Below are 21,457 nucleotides of genomic sequence, written 5' to 3'. Positions count from 1 at the left end.
CAATTCATTATCAAGAACTAGCAACAGTACTTTAATATATATCTTGACTCTGTTCACCTTCAAATAACAACCTCACTGAGTTATAATCATCACCAGCTGAGATTACTGAAATAACCAGGTAACTGGGATACTATTATTGCACTAACTCCCTCCCCACCCCTTTGTTTATCCTCCACAAAGTAGCCAGTTACTCTTTTTAAAATATAAGTCAGATAATGTCACCAGTGACTTCTCGTAACCCTTGGAATGAACTCTGAAGCTTTTCATCACAGTCTACAAGGTCCTATGGGGTGTAAACTCTAGTTTCCTCCAGGATCTCACTTCCTACTGTTTTTCCTCCCCCTAGTTCTAGGCCACGCTGGCTTTATACTTTCCCAAACACTCCACGTGGCTCTGACTAGGGCTTCTGTATTTGCTGATGCATGTACCTTCACTGCTTTCTCCTTTACATGGCTCATTCACTTCACTCAACTCAAATAGCATCATATCTGAGACACCTCCCCGGAACATTCAATTAAAACAGTATTGCTGTATTCCCCTACCACCTTGTCAATCTTTGCTTTTCCTTATATCCGTCTTTAGTTTTCTTTATATCATAACACTTAACATTATGTGAAAGCATATTTTTGTTGTTTTCTCCCTCAGGAAAACATAAGCACCGTAAATGTACTGGCTTTTTCTAGTCTGTTGACTCCTAAGTTCCCAGAGCCCAGATCCATGCCTTGCCCACAAGAGGCACTAAGTAGTAAATATTTGTTGATTAAATTTATGAAGTATTTCTCAATTATCATTTCTTATAACTTATTACAGTGCTTTCTAGTGTCATAAGTTCAAATTTAATACTCTTACCTTTGCCTTTATATTTAAAAAAGGTTTTTGTCACCTTTATTCTTTGCTTTTCTTCCAGTTCTTATGATTTAATTTTAACTTTTACTCATTAATATAACTATGATTAATTTTTGTTTATGGTATGAGGATAAATAACTCCATATTTACCTCCTCCCTACTATACACTTATTAATAATCTATACTTGTTTAAAATATCACTTTTTGCACATACTAGGTATATGCACATATAGAACAGCCTTCATAAATTCTTCATATTGTTTTTACTTTAAATAATAAATTTTGATTTTAAACATTCTAGGCATATCTACAGAACTGTACTCTCTTATTCTGTTAGCCATAGGGCAGCCATGTTTATTGCAGGATCTGAAATTAAATTAAACCAATGTGCTTGATCACATAAAATTGTTGCCTCAAACAATATGTTTTTGAACATCATCAATAACTTGTTTCTATTATGTCTAAAACTCACAAGAAATATATGAATATTATGAGGAAGGGAGAAAGAAAGAGAAAATCAGATTACAGAAAAAAATTCTTATTTGATTTTATCTAAATATTCTATAATATTTTGACAAGATCTTGAACTTTCTTTCTGCCTTGTGATTGGCTAAATCACAGAACTGTGTTAGAATTCACACCTAATGGGTTCAAGGAGGCCCATGTATCACACCCTCACATTATAGCACCCCCTGTGCTCATTCACATATGTATTCATTCATTCTAAGAAACATCTGTATTTCATAATACAAGTGGAGACCAGGCCTTTGCCCTGAGGGCTTACTATCTAACAACGAAATCCATGTATTTAGCTTTCTAACCAAAATAATGTTTTCTCATTCAAGAGATGCACTTTTGCATCTGTTACTTATTTGGTATGCTTTCTCCCTTTCTATTACTCACTTCACAGTTTTGGTTTAGCAAATATATTGGGTGAAATGAGGAAAATTATGTAGACCAAAACAGTAGGAAGTGCTAAATTGTCATCAAATAGCCAAGTGCTGAGTTTATAAGAGAAAGGTATAGTTTGATACTTCAGCCACTTTGGGCTGGATCATTTTAAGACTGCCATAATCAAATTCCACATTTGATCTATGTGAAATCAAAATAATTTATACTGCCAGAATTCAAATAAAATCCACAGTGTTTGAGAACTATCAACCATGCCTGTATGTTATACTGTGGTTTAAAAATTTCTATAAAATGTGATATTTTAATATAAATCACAACTATCAGGCAAGCACTCATTTTTAAAAAAGATGAGCTGCCTGAAAAAAGGATCAGGTACTAAAATCCTATATTCTGCCCCAACTGTTTTTTATACTATCCACTACTTGATAAATGTGTAAAGTCACCCACTTAAAATTGTGTCACTCTAAATGCCAGTTACGTGGAGTGAGAAGTAAGGTAATAATTCCCAATTTTTTAATTCTATAATTCACACACAAGAAATATACCTCCAAACAAAAAAAAACAAACACCACAACAAATTTGCCTTTCATGGTACAATGTATTCTAGGTCATTGTTACCTAGCTTTAGGTTCACAGCCTGATAAACCTAAATTTTCAGACAATGAAGGGAGATACTCGAAAGAAACAGAAAGAAAGAAGGACAAAAGAGATTCCTTAAAAGAAAGGAAGAAAGAAAAGATTCCTCAACAAGATGAACCTACAATGGACAAGTGACTCAGCAAAATCTTTACACTTAAAAATAGTTTTTACAAGTCCTTCCCTTTTGCCTTCTTTCATTTCTCTACCTGTGCCCTAAAACTATTCCTTTTTATATTTACTTTTAAAATTTATTTATTTTTAAAATGTTTTAATGTTTATTTATTTTTGAGACAGAGAGAGACAGAGCGTGAACAGGGGAGGGGCAGAGAGAGAGGGAGACACAGAATCTGAAACAGGCTCCAGGCTCTGAGCGGTCAGCACAGAGCCCGACGCAGGGCTCAAACTCACAGACCGTGAGATCATGACCTGAGCCGAAGTCTGACGCTTAACCGACCGAGCCACCCAGGCGCCCCTAAAATTTATTTGTTTAGAGAGAGTGCGCACGCACTCATGTACCCATGCTCGGGGGAGGGGCAGAGAGAGGGGAAGACTGAGGATCCCAAGCAGGCTCCACACTCTCAGCACAGAGCCTGACAACAGGGCTCTGTCCCACGAACCATGAGATCATGACCTGAGCCAAAGTCAAGAATCAGACAGTCAGCTAGCTCACTGACCCACCTGGACACACCCCAGATTTAGTCTTCTATTTCCTCTTTTGGCCTTCCTTCCTACTCTCCTTCCATCCCTATAATGGGTGTAACCTACCTCCAGTGACTTATGTTGGATGCCTAGTTTTGGTCACAAGCAAAGCTATAGCTTCACTGATGTTGGTATTCCTCTTGGACAGAAAGATCTTCCATCCTCTCTTCAGCTGTGACCAAACAGATGGCGCTATGTACTTTGGAGCTCAACCAAAACATGCTGTGAAGATAAACCCAATGAGTTTACCCATAATATCATGTGAAAATCCACTAACCATATTCATGCCATACACCTGACTGCTTTGAAGTATATCATCATCTTAGACCCTTTTGATTGTGTTTTTTACTTTTTACTTAATGTTAAGGTATGTGTAAAATGGCAAAACAAAAATAACAAAACATATATTTGGATGGAAATAGTTTTAAAATTAATAATTAATTTTTAGGGCGCCTGGGTAGCTTAATTGGTTGAGCATCCAACTTTGGCTCAGGTCATGATCCCACAGTTCGTGGGTTCAAACGCCACGTCAGGCTCTCTGCTGACAGCTCGGAACCTGGGGCCTGCTTTGGACTCTGTGTCTCCCTGTCTCCTCTGCCCCTCTCCTGCTTGCACGTGTTCTCTCTCTCTCTCAAAAATAAACATTGAAAAAAACCTTTAAAATTAATAATTAATTTTCATCCCTATCATTCTGGAAAACACAGCAAGTAGGGTTCTGAAACTGAGGGTGAGAAGCACACCCCTGTCTCAACTGGACAGCGACACACAGACCAGGTATGCGTGCACGAACGCAGCCAGTAGTTTATAGGACGTTTTAATATTCTTCGAGAACAGTCAAATGACCAAATCCCTAAAGATACAGGCATTTTTTTTCCCCTTTCTTTGCCCAGGAATCTGTTTTGGAGGCCAATTCAATGATTACTACTAGGACATGGAATTTTGATATCCATTTGGTACTGATTTACACCAGTATTTTTAAGGCTGCCAACAAGAAAGTCCAGAATTTCAGGCAGCCAAAATTCCACAAGAGACAACTGTCTTTTATTTTATAGCTTATGAATTTGGGGCTTAATATGATTTTCCACTAACAAGTTCTGTACCCCCTCCAGAGTGCTAAAGCCGGTGTGTAGATCAGCAAAGTAACACAGAACATATGAGGCAAGTTAATATTAAACTTGAAGGAAAACTATACAAATTATATTGTTTACTTAGGAAAAAAGCACTCTAGTTGAAAGGGCCGATGTATGATTTATTGCAAACACTCAGCCAGTGTGTTCCCATTTTCAGTTTAACTCTACTAGCAGCAGTGGTTTGGTGGCCGTGTGGCATTGGATACGGTATAATGAAGTCGTCAATTAAAAATCCACTAGATATTGGTAAGGAATAGCTCTAAATACTTCATGTCTTCTGTTTTTATTAAATGTCTAGAAAAATGCAGAATTATGTCCGGAATGGGCAATAAATCATAGGCCAGTAACTCAGGGAAAAATTCGATGGATGACTCTTTTTAAACAGAAGTAAATAAAGAACCTGTTTAATTAAAAACAACAAAATGTTTTTGGTTCCTAGAAATAAATCTGTTACAAAACAACTCTTCCATATATAATTAGGAAAAAAATCAGTGTACTTTCTTTCAAAGTAATCTTTTGAAGGAAGCCAAGGAGAGAATAAATATTGGAACACTGAAATGATTAATGTTTTTTAGGAAAACCATGAAATCTTCTTCCCTGTATGCCATGAAAAAAAGAAACATGCATCCATCCTTTAATTGTTCCATGACTAAATGACTTTCCCTAGGATTCTAGGCTCGTCCAAAAACCTTCATGTTTTATATAATTTATGATATGACTTTATACACTTGTTCCTGATCTAAGAGTCAGAAGATATGTAACTAATAAAATCAGCATAGGAAGTCTTAGAATTATTTACCTACAAAACCAGGTATCAAACATGGCATCCTGCAATGTTTTCCAGCTAAGAGAAGTAGCTCACGGAATTTTACAGATGAGGCCTATTGAAAAAAATAAAGGAAATATTTCTACAGCAGAAGCTCATATTAACTATTAAGAAAACCATAGCAGGGGCGCCTGGTTGGCTCAGCTGGTTAAGCATCCACCTTAGGCTCAGGTCATGATCTTGTAGTTCATGAGTTCAAGCCCCACATCAGGCTCTGTGCTGACAGCTCAGAGCCTGGAGCCTGCTTCGGATTCTGTCTCCCTCTATCTCTGCCCCTCCCTACTCGCTCTCTTTCTCTCTTGAAAATAAATAAACATTAAAAAATTGAGAAACAAACAGAAAACCGTATCAGATGCCTTCTAGGCTTGACATTGGGATCCTAAACTCTTATCCCAACGCCTGGTTGTGTTGCCTACCATGGATGACTTCTGGACCATCAGCAGCAGCATGCACTCTGCTTTCCTGGAAGGGATAAGAATCTTTGAAGGATTCTCGGGCTCACCAGAGAGAAGGATAGAACATTACATGTAAGCACCACATAACACCACTATATATCTGAAACAGTAGCTGTACAAAACCGAATTATTTTCACCATGTTTCCAAACTGCTCTAATGACAGTTAAAGCTAAACATGAATATGAACAAATGGAAGAGAGACTTCTGACATCCATTCTTAACTTTTATAGTAGAAATATTTATATAAAAAATCTTCATTTAAAAATATATTGCTAAATTACTCTATGAAATTTGTTATTAGCTAATAACATAATTTTATCTATGCAAACTTCTAAAAGTGACTCTGAATGGATAAATTATTTCACACCAAAAGTTATTGTATCTCAAAGAAAATAAAATCAAGGAATTTCTACAAATATTAATCTTCAGAATTTAATGTGTATACCTGTACCATGTTATAAGACAGAGCATTAAAAAAAACTCATTGTATTTATAAAGAAGGCTAAGGAAATATATCTTAGGTGGCAGTCAACCATATACTTATTGCTTTTATCAATCCTGGCCCTCTATCAAGAACATGCATTCTGGTTCATTTAATCAGGAATAGTTTTCTTATTTGGTACAGTTATGACAAATTTCATTCTTAACTTCTCATTAGATTTCCAAAAGACACCACATTAAAATTCAAATTATGGCAAAACTCTGTAAGTGTAGCATATGGGGAAAGTAGAGAAATACATCTCTAAACATATCGGATCTACAGAAAATCATTTTAAAATCGAAGTTTATCCTCCCCAGTTTCTCCTTTCCATTATTTTTATACTCATTCCTTATTCAGTCTTTACTAATTTATTTTAGATATAGCAGTATAACCAGCAGTAATGTGACCATACTGCACTATACTTATTTCCATATATTTTCATATAAGCATTTTGGCAGTCAGTCAAATTCATTGTGTCCTTTGGAGATCTGATCATAGAGAAAACTAATGACAGAATATACACGAGTTATATACACAAACTTGAGTCCTGAGAGCAAAACATAAAGGTTAAAAGAGGGGGTAACTTCTCATTAAGGCTGAATGAAATTCAAGAAATTTAAATGAGGAGGTTCTGAAATCCCTCACTACGTTGTAGCCAATCTTAAGAAGCTAGCCTAAGAATGTCTTGTTCAACCATTCATGACCATTGGTGAGTGGGTGTTGGGCATCACAATCATGTTATATTTGAACTTCATCTTCTGCTTTAAGTTCACGGCACGTACCACTTAGATGTGTTCCTAATGATTCCCCATCTGAAAACAGTGGGGTCCTGGCAGGGGTCTGTGTGGCCAGCAGGAAAAGAGATGGTGAAAAGCTAGGGGTCGAGGCTTCCGGCAGAGAACTGAGATGGTAGGGAAGGGGGGAGTGTGGGTATTTCTGGAACACTTGACCTGGGGTTCTGGCTGGCATTCTTGGTGGAACTGCTTTAATCCCAGGCTGGGCTACTGCTGTTATCAAAGGTGGTGGAATAACTAAAGATTTGTCTTTTGGAATGCCCGGTGTATGTAAATGTTCATCCTTTAGTTTTGCAATATCATTAAACACTGAGGCAAGAGGTTGGAACTTGGGTTCCCAACTGAGGAGATTATCCCAGTGGTAGCTGCCTCTCACATCATGATCAGAGGTTCTCTGGGTGGAAAGCGCTGCACACCTTGCTTCCTGATCATCGGAAATAAAGACGAACTCTCTCCTGACATCAGCCAGGATGTTCTCTTTTATCTCTCTCTTCTTTAGTGTCTGGGGTAACACATTATTTTGAGCATAGGTTGTACCACAGCCTTCTTTATCTTCCTCAAATGTATGGCTGGTTTCTGCTGTTTCAGCAGTGACCACCACATCGGTTTCTCCAGACAAGCAGGAGAGCTGATCTGAGTCCCTCGGGATTCCAGAGTCTGGGACCCTGGATTCCCGATCACTCAGAGCTGAGCCAGAGTCCTTTCTGTAAGGATGCTCATTTATCCTCTGGATTTCCTTATCTTCTGCACTTTCTCCTTCCACAGAACAGTGGCCGCTGGAGTTTGAGTGCCTGTACAGATTCACAATGTCTTTCTCCACGATACTTATTAAACTCAACCACTCAGGCATGGAGTCCACAGGCACCGCCTCATTACGGCACTCATTAGCTTTTTGGAAGGGCTTGAGCACGCTGCCATCTGTGGTCAGTCTCAAATTGATATCTGAGGATGATGATGTTTTCTTTTCTTCATAATTGTTTGTTGTGTCTTTTTGTTTATGTCTTAAAATCAATACAATTAGTATGAAGATGAGTATCAGAAACACCAAAAAGGAGACTGTGACGCTGATGGAAAAGCTGCTACCTGATATTGCTGAGTGTTGTCCTTCTGAGAAAGAAGACACATTTACAAAAACAGCACAAAATGTAAACTTGGAGTCCGGTTTGGGGCTATGAGCGATTATTTTCATTTCAATGGTGTCTTGTTCACGGACTTGACTTCTTATCAGGGGAAGTGCCCTAGTCAAATAAATATTTCCATTAGTTTTATTTACTAAAAAGAAAGGAGATGGAGTTTCCAAAGAGTAAAGAATAACTCCATCAATACCAGCATCTGCATCTGATGCTTCCACTTTGCCAACCAACTGTCTTATTTTATTCTTTTCTGGAAGGTTGAAAAAATATTGATCTTGAGTAAAAATGGGTTCAAACTCATCTATCCCTTCAATATCCAACCAAACCATTAAAGAGGCTGCTGAGTCCCCTTTGTCTTTTGCCTGAACTGTGAGGCAGTATTTACTGTCATTTTCATAGTCAAGGACTTGCTTAGTGTGAATATCCCCTGTTAAAGGGTCAATGAGGAAGGGATGATGATCACGAGGCATCCCGTGAGTGGTGGAACAGGGCGATAAAATAGAATAGGTCAATTCTCCATAAGGACCTGCATCAAAATCCAAAGCGTTTACGGAACATACAGTGGAGAAAACAGGGACATTTTCAGGAACAACACAATTTAAGTTTGAGAACATAAACTGAGGTGCATGGTCATTATCATCCAGGACATTGATAAACACAACCGCAAAAGAAAAATGCTTCCTTTCTTCATCTGAAGCTTGAATAGTTAAGGTGAATTTTGTCGTTTCTTCATAATCCAGAGGTTTAATCAAATAAAGAACTCCAGTTTTTTCTTCCAAGTGAAAATGCCCCCTCTCATTTCCAGAGATGATGTGGTAGATGATTTCTGCATGTGGACCCACATCACGGTCATTTGCAGAGACCACAGTGATGTGACTCCCTAGAGGGGTACTTTCCTTGACATGGGCATGATATTTCAGACTGCTGAATTTAGGTGGATTATCATTGACATCAAGTACTTCTATTGATACAATGGCTGTAGAGCTCAATGGAGGGCAGCCATGGTCAGATGCCACAATGACAAGGTTATGACTGGCAGCTACTTCTCTGTCCAGGCTACGAAGCAACACCAGGTAACCAGCTTGCTTATAAGGATCTTCTGAATGAATGAAACTAGTTTCTACATGGAAATTATTCTGCGAATTACCACTGATGATCGAATAATCAACGTATGTGTTTTCACGGGTCCAGTCATGGTCCATGGTTGAAAATGTGAGAAGCGTGCCTCCAATTTGAGCATCTTCACTCAAGCTAAGATTATAATATTCTACTGCAAACTCAGGGGCATAATTGTTCGTATCTTGTATTTCTATTTCTACTAAGGTAAGAGCGCTTAGGTCAGGAATACCACCATCACTGGCTTCAACGAGAAACTGAATTGTTGATATTTTATCCAGAGGTAATACAGGATTGATAGTAAATATTGTGCCTGAAAAACAAGACATAGCATTTCAATGCTGTGAAATTAAATTTTCATGATCCACTTGTCAGCAAATATTTATCAAATATTTACTAATGTGTTGTTTTTATTTGCTAAGTTTTGTTATTTAAGTTACAACCAAGAGTAACTCCAAAGAGAAATTTTAAATTATTGTATTTAGACTTTTGTAACACTTGAGATCCAGAAGTAATACTCCTGGCAGTCACTCTATTAAATATATGTGCTATTGGAAGATGACTTTGCTACAAATGTCTCTTAATTTTATTTTTGTAAAATAAACTGTTCCATTACTATTTCTTAAGAAAATGTATTCTTATTTGAAAAGCATATATTCCACTCTACTACCCGTAGACACATGTATAGAGATATTCTAGAATAAAGCTATTTATTCTGGAAATACTGGGTGACGTTCAGTCTAGTCAAATGAAGGTAATATATATGATAATGCAGATTTTCAACTATTGCTTAATTATAAAGGTGTCTTTCCTAAACCTTTTTTGTTAATTTGGTAAGTGGTTTTTCCTCTTATTGATGAAACATATTTAACAAATTTTGTTGTTTTTAATATAGAAATATGTAATTAGGGTCCCGCCCTGAACTAACTTGATCTGATAACATTTAATGTTTTAAAAACCTCCTAATCAATATCATAATTGCAAAGTATTGATAACACATGTCAAGGAAGAATGTTGCCAGGATGGAGTGGTCAGAGGGACCACCTTATACACTGTGACGGGCTGTGGCCAGGACAGCAGCTAATGTCACCTGAGCACTGTGCATCCCCCAAAAAAGAGAGAAAACAAAAGATCTTAGAGCCAAATATCTGACATGTTTACATCCATACAGCAGCATTCACCCACAGCCTGCATGGCAACATGACCGACTTGTTGCAACCCTCCATGGGCCGCATACTGGTCTTTGGTGATTAAATTCTTCTTTAGGGCAATCCTGAGGTTGTTTATTGAGATATAGTTAACATATGACATCATGTTATTTTCAGATGTAAAACTAAGGATTCTATACCTGTGCAAAGTGATCCCACAATAAGTCTAGTTACCATCTGTCATCCTCAGGTTAATTTTTTATTATTAAAAAAATGTTTTTAGTGCTTATTCATTTTGAGAGACAGGGAGACACAGAATCGGAAGCAGGCTCCAGGCTCCGAGCTGTCAGCACAGAGCCCGACGCGGGGCTCGAACTCAGAAACTGCGAGATCGTGACCTGAGCTGAAGTTGGACACTTAACCAACTGAGTCACCCAGGTACCCCCTGAGGTTAGTTTTTAAATCAGCTCTCACTTATGAAATAATGCAATGGTGGGTAGAGATGGGAAACACATAGTGTGACATGTCCCAGGACCTGTTCTTTTCTGGAGTGTGCTCTGCTAGGGACCTTGTTTTCCTAATGATAATATCATATCAAATTTAGTTTTTAATTGCTACTCATTGCTATGTTTCCTCTATACAATTCTTAACTGTTCTAATCTGAAATCACTTGCCTCAGTGCATTTCATGACCACAAGTGACTTGCTCTCTGATAAAAAGACAAAGAGCCTTGGAAGGCATCAAATAAACCAGAAAAAGTACCACAATAATTTTTCTCAGTAGAGATGCGCAAATCATTTCCCTTTTTCAATTTTTTGTCCTTATTGAATGTATTATGCTATTACTGAACTTTTTGTACTTGGCTTGGAAAAAAAGCTTCCACACTCTTGTAACACGAAGTCCTCAGTACTAAATGAATCCCTTCGACTGCATTCTGTTGCTTGTTGAGGCCTGGGATAATTACCCAAACTGTCCTTAGTTGGACTGATCAACTGGGTGTTTACTACATTGGGGTCTCTGAAATCCTGCACATTTGCCAGCATGTAATCAATTCCTTTTGCTTTCCAGCCATTGAGATGTTGGAGAAGAGAAATAACACCAGGGTTTGCTACCACAGCATTTGATGTGCAGAGAAATAAGAAGGGTGGCATCTATAATACCGGGGGCGGGGGGGGGGGGTGAGGTGGAAGCATTTTAGGAGCATTTGGAAAAGATTACTGCAGACTTCCACCCTGTAACTCGAACCTACGAACACTAAAGCCACTATGAATAACTCACCATTCATTGGATCAATTGAAAATTCCTTCGACGAAGAAAGGATCCTGTAAGAAATGTTCTCATTGCTTTCTACGTCTGTGGCTCCCACAGTCAGCACCGAGTACCCTACAGGCACCGATTCGGGAACAGTGGCCTGAAGGAAAAAAGACAGAAATGAGCCGTGTGCTTCCAGGAAGAGATATTTTCAGGAACAAGGCCAGAAAGTAAAAATCACTGTATTCATTTTGCTTATGGAAAATACACACATTAATTTATAGAGTTGACATATTAAGAACATTATTTTGTAGACCTGGAATTCAGAAAAACAAAATGAAAAAAAGTTTTCATTTACTTTTGAGTTTTATTATGACAAAAATTCCATCTAAATTATTTCTGCATGGTAGAGGATAGTTAGCAAATTCACTATTATAGTATTACATTATGTACATTGTATAATTTAGCAAGCCTTCACAGAAAATCATTACTTAGGTTAGTTTCCTTTCTGTGTTTATGCTTCAACCGTGCATTTGCTACATTCAGAAGTCCTGACGCCCATTTCCAAGTATTTAGCTGAATGCTATTATTGTCCTTACTTCTATAAACATACACTGAGCTCTACAGCAAATCAAATTTCCACTTTACAGTTTTGTTCATGACTTATCTCTGCAAAATGTTCATCAATATATTCCAAAACTATCTCTAGGAAAGAAAGGGTTTTCCCAAGTTAACTGCTGAGAATCTAAACCGCCTTATTGTCTGGTAGCTTTACAAATATTAGGTCAGTTCTGATTGTTATGGCCAACTGGACTCCAATCTGTACAAATGAAAACAATGGCAATATACATACATAAGAAACTGAATGGAATGAGCTACTTAATTCCATATGTACTTACATAGCCTCCATGATATTGAATATAAAACCCTCAGCGTCAAGTAAGGCTCTAAACACCATGAATACCGTCTGCCTAAATCCGTTTATCAACAATGGTAGGCTTACATTATTCCCCATTCTTTCCAGTCTGGCTGTGGTTTCAGCATATCTTTGAGCTCTTTACCTGGTAAGAATCTTGAGAAAATACTGGTGGATTATCGTTGACATCCAACACACGGACCATGAGTGTTCCCTCTGTGTGATGCACAGTATCAGAAATTTGGATGAGCAGCTCATATTCAGTAGCTTCTTCAAAATCCAATGTTTTCACTAGCATCACCGCTCCAGTGTTCCGATCAATGGCAAACTTGGTTCCAGGATTACTCTCTTTGGCGAAATTGAAGATGAAAGCTGGATTCAAATCCACATCATGAACGGATATCTGAGTCACAATCACACCAGGCAAAGAATCTGGAATAGTCATGACCAATGTCAGCCTCCATTAAAATGCATCCTTTGAAATACTTTTCTTTAATAGTTCAATCCAAACATTTTAACTTTAAGTCCAACATGAGTTGCTGTTTCTTGGCATGATTTCTCATACAAAGCTCATTATGAGCCGAACAAAAACTCTGAAGAATTTATGAGCCCAATAAAGTGAAAATTTACCACTGAGTAGGGAATTGAGGAGGTAGAGCATATTCGATTCTTATATTGCATTTTTTGTCGTATGCGTGCAACACAATTCCAGGACCAAGAAACATTCTCAGCCACTTATTTGTATACATAGTTTCTGTATTAAAATCATATAAACATAGGGGATATGGGTGGGAAGAAGGTTATTACTCAAAACATTAATACAAAGCATACAGTTTTGAAAAGTAAGCAAGATTTAAGTGAAAATATTTGTATACTAAAGTTAGAAATATAGTTCCTTGTACTTAGTTTGTAAAATGTATTCTTTTGGGGTGGCACATACACTGCTTCCTTCTCTTAAAACCTGACTCCCCAAATTATCCAGACTGTTGAAAGACGAAGTATACATTATGCTAGTGATAAAAGCAAATCTCTAATATTATTCACCAAAACAAAAATCACAAAAGAGATGGCATGCTAAGTGCCCAACACACTATATGTTCTTTAGTCTAAACTGTCACAAAAGGGACCTCATTTTTTAAAATATTTACTTACTTTTGGGAAAGCACAAGTGGGGGAGGCACAGAGAGAGAGGTTCAGAGGATCTGAAGCAGGCTCTGTGCTGACAGCAGTAAACTCACTAACTGTGAGATCATGACCTGACCAAAGTCAGACGCTCAACTGACTGAGCCACCCATGTGCTCCAAGGGACCTCATTTTTAAGCTTACAAGTATGGTGCGGGTAGAAAGAAGAGGGCCACATACTCAGAACAGTTCTCCTGTCTATGAGACCCATTGTAATTTTCATATTTCAGGCTTGAACATTCTGGTTGTGCATCAACCATCCCTTACCCGATTCAGTACATTTTGATTTATGCCATCTGTTCTCGTGATGTATTTACAATGGGTACATTGCTGCATTTTGATGCTAATGCATGTGCTTAAGAATAGGACCTTCGGTAAAAGCAAATGAAAATATATCAAATGGACGAGAGGCAGAACTGGAAAACTTTTTATTTGTAGAACACTTTAGAGTATTTTTAGGTATCTCCACACATCTACAAACAGATCCCTCTGTGAGCAGTAATTTGTCTGGAAAGTGAGCATACTAAAAGGTTTAAAAAACATCTTAGGAGTGAGTTGGATATTAAGAGTAAAAGGACAGTGACAAGAGAGGGGTGAGCACTTTTTGCAATTTCAATGATAAAAGAGTTGGGTTGGATTTACCAGTACAGCCCTTGACCATGGACAAATTTGGGACTGCAGACTATGGAGTCATATAACCCAGAGACCCAAACAATTAAGATTAATTAGCACATCATGTAAAATTTAATAGTTTCTCCCTCCACCATGAATGTGGGTAAAGTCTTTCTGTAAATGCTTAAGTTTAGTTTACACTAGAGGGAAGCAATGGCTTTGTGTGGTGAGTACCCCTTCACTTACTACTTGCCATAAATATACCGCAAAGACTGACAAAATTATCTAAGGACATCGCTCCTTCTCAGGGGATCATCACAGTCGGCTAAGTAGGCTTCTCCATAGAGGAGATGTCCTTTTTGAGAACTATCGGCACACAAAAAAGAAGCTGTGTGGAATGACACTTTGAGCCTTGGGAATTGGCCTCCTGATGACTTAAATGCAAATCCCAGCTTTGACATTCAACTTCTCTGACATTTGATATTTGAACTTTTGACCATCCATTTTCTGTTCTGTACAATGAAGACAGAAGCAGTCTGGGTTGCATGGCCGTTGAGGATTAGTACTTCTATTTGATATAATGCCTGGCTGAGAAAATGGTAGATGATATTACACAAGTTAAAACCATGATTCCAAACTGCCACACTTACTTTCTGCAATTTCCACTGCTCCAGAGGGGAGAAAAGCCGGGGCATTGTCATTTGTATCGGTCACCTGTATCTTGATCACACTTGTACCAGAAAGGCTGGGCATCCCCTTATCTGTGGCTTGCACAATCAAGCTGGTTTGGAAAAGAATCAAGGAATGTAATCCGTTATCCAGAGAATTAGAAAAATAACAAATATCAAATATCCAGCTGACAACTTAAAAATGAGCTGACTAGCTACTTTTATAATTCTCCGCCTGCCTTTTTCTAAATGGTATCATTTAAGAAATTTATTTCATAAGAATGGTACCCTGAATTTTATTTATTTACTTATTTTGGTTTTTTTTAATGTTTGTTTATTTTTGAAAGACAAAGAGAGACAGAGTGTGTGTGGGGTAGGGGCAGAGAGAGAGAGAGGGAGACACAGAATCTGAAGCAGGTTCCAGCCTCCGAGCTGTCAGCACAGAGCCCAATGCGGGGCTCAAACCCACGAACTGTGAGATCACGACCTGAGCCGAAGTTGGATGCTTAACTGATTGAGCCACCTAGGCACCCCTGAAATTTATTTATTTTTGATGCATTTAGAAAATAAAATCCGGCAAGCCACCAGGGGTCATGTGGCATTTAAAACAAAGGAACCATTTCTGGAGACAGACCGTAGAATTCAGTCCTTTCCTACCAAGAACAACCTAAAAAGTAAGAACACCGACACCTGTTCTTTGGATAAGTAGACTGCCTCCACCTTATCATGAATGGCCTGGATATTACTACATATTTCCACTTTACTGTACCAACAAAAGACAGAGCCACTAAGTGAGTGTTTTGTATTGATATTTTTTTAGATCCAAATTCCAAATCAATAGAAACTATAGAATTGAGAGAGGACACTGCATGATTAACACATTTACAAAAATGGATGATTGGCCAGAATTATAGAGTCAGGTGAAAAATTTCATGATTGACAAGAATTTACATGTAGTGATTCCATCACTCTTGGATGATGGTACAACTGTCTCCAGAAACTAAATTAGAAACCTTATTAGTGTCTTCAACTTCTCCATTTCTATTACCACCTTTCCAACACCCAACTGATTATGAATCTTATGGATTTTACCTCCTGAATATCACTTGGATCAATGTCCCCAACCGTTGCACTCTTGCCTTCAGAAGCTCCGGTAAGCTGATCAAACATCCTGCTTTGCCCGGGAATGAAGGGTTTCCTGAGACATGGGACTTTCAGGTTTTTTTTAAAACCAGGAGAGTCCTGGGCAAACCAGAACAAGTTGATCTCTGTAGCCTCATTCCCTCATAATCTTTACCTGGAACGTTCTATCTTCACTATATCCTTTCTCAACTGGATTACTTGTTTGTTCACCAAAATCCCTACTGAAAGTCTCATCTGCCCCTCTTGATCTCCCCCACTGCAACTCAACCGCTCCATCTAAAAACCTGAATTGAAAAGCTGACTTCCCTATAAACAACGTTTCCTTGGCTCTCCATGTCTACGAGGTAATCCAGGCCTCAAGCACATACACATGACCTCCTATGACTTGCCTTCTGCCTGGAATCCCTATCCTCATCCTACCCTCTTGATCTTCTGAAGTTCACATCTCTCTGAGAAGCTTTCACTGACCTCTGGTCTGATTTGGATGCTCCTTTCTCTATCCCACAGCGCCCTGTACATTCCTCTGACACAGCGATTGTCACCCTTTGTTCTTAATGATTTATTATCTGTCCCTCCCGTAAGTTTCTTGAAGACAAGTAAGCTATCTTATTCGATTTTTAAAAATATATGTTGAGTGCTGGTTTCTCAAGATTGTCTAAGATTGTGAATGTATTGTATGACAGAGCCAGGATTCAAGCCCAGATCTTGGTTGACTAGAAAGCCTGTGCTTTACCATCTGAGCTCCACTACATATTTTCAACATGCCTGTCTTACTTACTGTGTATATATCATGCCCTAATATATAATCATTAGCTTTTCACTCTGCTCTAAACACTATGAATTCCAGGAGGGTAGCTGAGTCATGAGCTAAGCTGTCAATCAGAAGACAATCTTTAGTTTCGAGTGGTATTAGTCTTAGCCAGTGGTTGATGCTACCCTTTAAGAAACTGAGTCTTCGAAGTTGACACATTTCTACTTTCTTTTCCCTTAGCTTATCTGTTAAATGTTCTACCTTTCCAATCTAACATTTAAAAACAGTGTAACCTAAACATCAACTCTTTCTTGGTTTAAATCCCATTTAATAGCAAATAATCACTGGAACTACTGTTTGTGAAGTATGTGGCCTGCCTTCTACACTATCAGAGCTGGGACCTCAGTAAAACAACTACTTGAATTTCACACTTCTGGAGCTTCAGAATCATTCCATGTGGAAAGTTTGTTTTGTGAGCATGGACGTAAGTCAGGTACATATGGAACGATTTTACTAAAAATAAACAAATCATAATGTTCTCTGCCTCTGCTGCCTGCCCCTCCCCAATGTCATGCTAAAAGCTCAGCCAAGACATCAAAGTTATGGCTCTGTCAATTCCACGATAGCTGTAACCACCCTTATTTTTATGTTACAGTTTCAGGGGTTCTATATAATGCCTATGTCAACTTAAATGAGAATCTTTGATATGGTAGAAAGTACAACCATTCAGTTTCAAAATAAAAGGATGAGTAAAAAGTTCCTCAGTGGCTTGAAGGACAGATGAAAAATTATGAAGGCAGATCCACCGAGATTGTACACATAACTTCTGAGAGACCTCAAGGTTTCTATGATGGCTCCTTGGCAGTCTTTGTAAAACTATTGGTTGTAGCAAGTCCAACTGGCTCCAGGTTTCAGAACTGCTGCCCTGATTAGCACATCAGCAGAGATTATAAATGAAACAGAACAGATTTAGAACCAGCCTATTCTAATTCAGAGCATATTTCTCTTATTCTATCAACCACAGGAAGCTTCTTTTATCATGTTAAATGTTAGACGGGACCTTGACCAGGCGGTATCCTTTCTGATTCCCATAATGAATACTGAAGGTGGTAGATGATTTTTCAAAACTCCCTCTCAACAGTATCTTAAATGTCTACCAAGAATTCCATGTTCTTCTGAAACTCTAAGAAAAGCAAAAGCTTATCAGCCAACATCAGAAACACCTGTGAAAAGAGCTATGCCTTCTAGTTATATCTACACAGGTGTTATCTCTTCTTCCTCCTGAGATTCTATGAAAATGATAGCAGAAGGACTTAAAGTATATGTCCATAAGATTAAAAGAATATGGGAGAAGATATTGGTGGGTACAGGTGGTGAGAAGTTTCAACAAGTTTCTGGAAAATGCAAGCAGATTTGGGAGTGGTTGCAATAGGTGGGTAAAAGGAAACCACAGATTAAAATATATTAGGAAGAAGATAAGGAGGAGTGGGGAACAGACTCGCCCCCAAGTAACCAATGAGAGGCATAAGACACGATAAAGGGTACAGTGAGACACTGAGCTAAAAATAGCTTGCAGATTATTTTAAATTCAACATAAAGAACATAAAGAATCAAATCCCCTTGCCCACTGTTCTTCACTCCCAGGCAAAAGAAGGCCTGATTTTCATACTCAGTAAGTAATACTGAGGGACTGTCCTTGTAGAAATGAAAGCCCCTCCCAAAGAAAAAGGAACTTTCTAGATTATGTCATTCTGCAAAGTAGTCAACTTCCTCTCTAGTTTATCTGAAAGTGAAGTGTGCTGATCAGTAAGCTCTGGCGGCCCACTCACAGATTCTAATGACTTTGCCATTGCCTCACTCAGAACCATGCATGGTTAGTTACTTACAGCAAGTCTTCAGTATGAAAAGAGAGTGCAACACAGACAAGGAGAAGAAATAAACCCAAAGGAAACAGAGATCTTGAAAGGACAAAAGAAAATATGAAAACAATTCTAATTAATGTCCTTGAAGAGATACCTGAAGATAATGCACGTATGAAACAAGAACAAAACGCTATGGAAAAGCAGAAAGATCAAGAAAGAGCTTTTGGGATTGGGTTAAGATGGCGGGCTCGCCGTGAGCGGCTGTCAGGGATGAAAACAGGTGTGCCGCCGACAAGCAGATTTTAAAAGCAGTTACTCTTCAGATCATCTTCTTTCATACCACCTGATAAGCAGCTTGATTCACCATGGCATTAGCAGCCATAAAATGGGTGATCTCAAAACAGAACAATCTGGAAGCACTTATTTCCAATTCAAAACGGAGCTTTATATTGTGTTTGTCATAAATCTACATAGTGTCCTCTTCCAGATAACTATAATTGCAAAGTAGAGCTTGCTTTGACATCTGATGGCAGGACGACAGTGTGCTACCACCTTGTGTGGATATTCCATATGAGCATACAAAAGTATCACAGACATCACAGGAAACTGGATCCTCCAAAAGACAGATGATATTGAGGTTTTCAGGAATCAAAAAGGTGTTGTCTTGTATCTCATTTAACATTTGAGAAAATGCAATTGAGTATATTCACTGTTAGAGCAAAATAATAAGATTTTTTTTTACGTATGAAAAATAGATTTTGGAAATAAGAAATATAATACATATTCATAATATCTCCTTAAACTCCTTAAAGCAAGGAATAGTTTTTAGCTGATTCTAATCCAAACACATTTTGAATCCTTCTTCTTTACATAATCCAACCTCTCCCTGTGGTTTCTAGGAACGATCTTTTCCAGGTTCTGTTCCTTTTATTCCCTGAATCTATTCTGTTGGCTATTTGTCTGCCTCATCCTCAAGTAGTGATAATCCCCCAAATTCTCATTCCCTGGATGAAGCTGAAATCTCAATCTTGGATGAAGACCTCTTTCCGGAGCTCCAGATCGGTATTTTAATTGCCTTAGGAGTGTCTTTACTTTTGATCTTGTACTAGTCCTTCAAACTCAAAATGCCCTGAAAAATATCCCAATCCCAATTCCTGCCTTTCCTATGAAGAAATTTCAGAATCACTTTCTATCTCATATCTTGTTGAATAAATTCAACTGTTGACCCTGTTTCCATGGATTCCATATCTGAATCACTTAGCAAGTATGCGCCCCCCTTCCATCCCTGCTGCTTCATCTTGGTAACAACAGATCCTTCACAGCCATTGTCTAGCCTAAATAATCTGTCTGATGCTGGTTCTCTATCTTGGGATGCATCCATTACCAGATGTCTTTTAAAAATAAAGATCTGAGGGGCGCCTGGGTGGCTCAGTCAGTTAAGCATCTGACTCTTGGTTTCAACTCAGGTCATGATTTCCTGGCTTTGTGGGTCTGAGCCCTACATCCGGTTCTATACTGCCAATGTGGAGCTTGCCTGGGATTCTCTCTTCCTCTCTCTGCCCCTCCCCCACGCATGCTGTTCCTGTCTCTCTCAAAATAAATAAATAAACTTAAAAAAAAATAAAGATCTGAACATGCACTCAATTGGTTTTAGATAGACTATAGAATCAAGTAAAATTTCCATTATATGTAGTATAAAGTCCCTCAAAACTTGACTGCAACCTACCAGCCTCTTTTTTTTGTTGGTTTTATTTTTCAGGTCATGGTGAGCTTGTATAACATAAAAATGTGACTTACATATATTGTGAAATTATTATCACAATAACTTAGTTGCCATCCATCATTTCATACAGACACAAAAAATGGAGAAAAACCATGTCAGCCATGTTGCATATCACATCCACAATTAAGAGTACCTATTTCCCTTGTAACTGAAACTTTGTACCTTTGACTACCTTTCTCCTTTTCCTCTGTGTCCTCAGCCTCTTTTTCATTACCCCACACTCAGGTGCTTCTCAGGTGCATGCACCCCTTGTTACTGCCAAACATACCAAACGCTTTTGCATATCCATGAATTTCTGGCTTTTTTTCCCAAAATGTCTTTTATTCCTTTTTCATGGGGAATCAACAAAATGGGGTTGCCATTCCAGCGCTGCTGTTTATGAGTCATGTATCTTGGAAAAGATAATCAACATTGCAGTCCACTTCCTACCTTGTATACATAACTGCTTTGCACCATTTCTCTCCAGGTCATAATGAGCCCTCCATGGAGAGTATGAGTTTAGTGTTGCTCTTTGACCTTGAATATTTATGCTACAGAAATTGAAGTTTTAAACCTTTAAGTCATATTTTCCTAAAGTGTTTTTTTTCCTTTTCTGTTTTGGGTTTCATAAATATACAAGTATGGACTTTACAGATTCATTCACATGGTACAGTAGGAAGCCCTACAATGACCACTCACATGGGCAAAAATCCCATCCATTCTACCATTTACATGCTGCATATTTTTTGGCAAAAACCTTTACCTCTCTGAACTTCAATTTCCTCTTTCTGTAAATCTTAATCTGTTATGAAAATCTGACATATAAAGCAGCTCCATAAATGGCAACTATTGTGATTATTTTTTTAAGCTTATTTTAAGAGAGAGAGAGACAGAGAGAGAGAATGAGCAGGGGAGAGGCAAAGACAGAGGGAGTGAGAGAATCCCAAGCAGGCTTCATGTCATCAGTGCAGAGCTCACAAACTGTGAAATCATGACCTGAACCAAAATTGAGCCAGACATTTAACTGACTGGGCCACCCAGGCACACCTGTAAATATTTTGATTTTTAATATGCCTTCTGTCATGGGTTATAATGGCACTTGATTTTTGAGTTCCCTAAAAACAAGAACT

The 21,457-nt window shown here is 38.2% G+C and overlaps 1 protein-coding gene and 1 long non-coding RNA gene across 2 annotated transcripts in view; one reads left to right on the top strand and one right to left on the bottom strand.

Moving 5' to 3' along the window:
• Nucleotides 1–9,658, top strand: part of LOC111560142 — an 87,264-nt gene extending 77,606 nt beyond the window's left edge. Inside the window, exon 3 of the long non-coding RNA XR_006596681.1 lies at nt 7,805–9,658. This is a non-coding gene — a long non-coding RNA (uncharacterized LOC111560142). The remainder of the gene's footprint in view (nt 1–7,804) is intronic.
• DCHS2 (dachsous cadherin-related 2) overlaps nt 5,919–21,457 on the bottom strand; it is a 242,762-nt gene continuing 227,223 nt past the window's right edge. Inside the window, exons 17-20 of the mRNA XM_023252753.2 lie at nt 14,792–14,922; nt 12,493–12,779; nt 11,459–11,591; nt 5,919–9,345 (exon numbers count right to left, since the gene is read on the bottom strand). Of these exons, the coding sequence (XP_023108521.2) occupies nt 6,728–9,345; nt 11,459–11,591; nt 12,493–12,779; nt 14,792–14,922 (3,169 nt within the window). The 3' untranslated portion in view covers nt 5,919–6,727. The remainder of the gene's footprint in view (nt 9,346–11,458; nt 11,592–12,492; nt 12,780–14,791; nt 14,923–21,457) is intronic.

Source organism: Felis catus, chromosome B1, assembly GCF_018350175.1.
Source record: "Felis catus isolate Fca126 chromosome B1, F.catus_Fca126_mat1.0, whole genome shotgun sequence".
Taxonomy (NCBI): domain Eukaryota; kingdom Metazoa; phylum Chordata; class Mammalia; order Carnivora; family Felidae; genus Felis; species Felis catus.
This window is presented reverse-complemented; position numbering and strand designations above follow the sequence as displayed.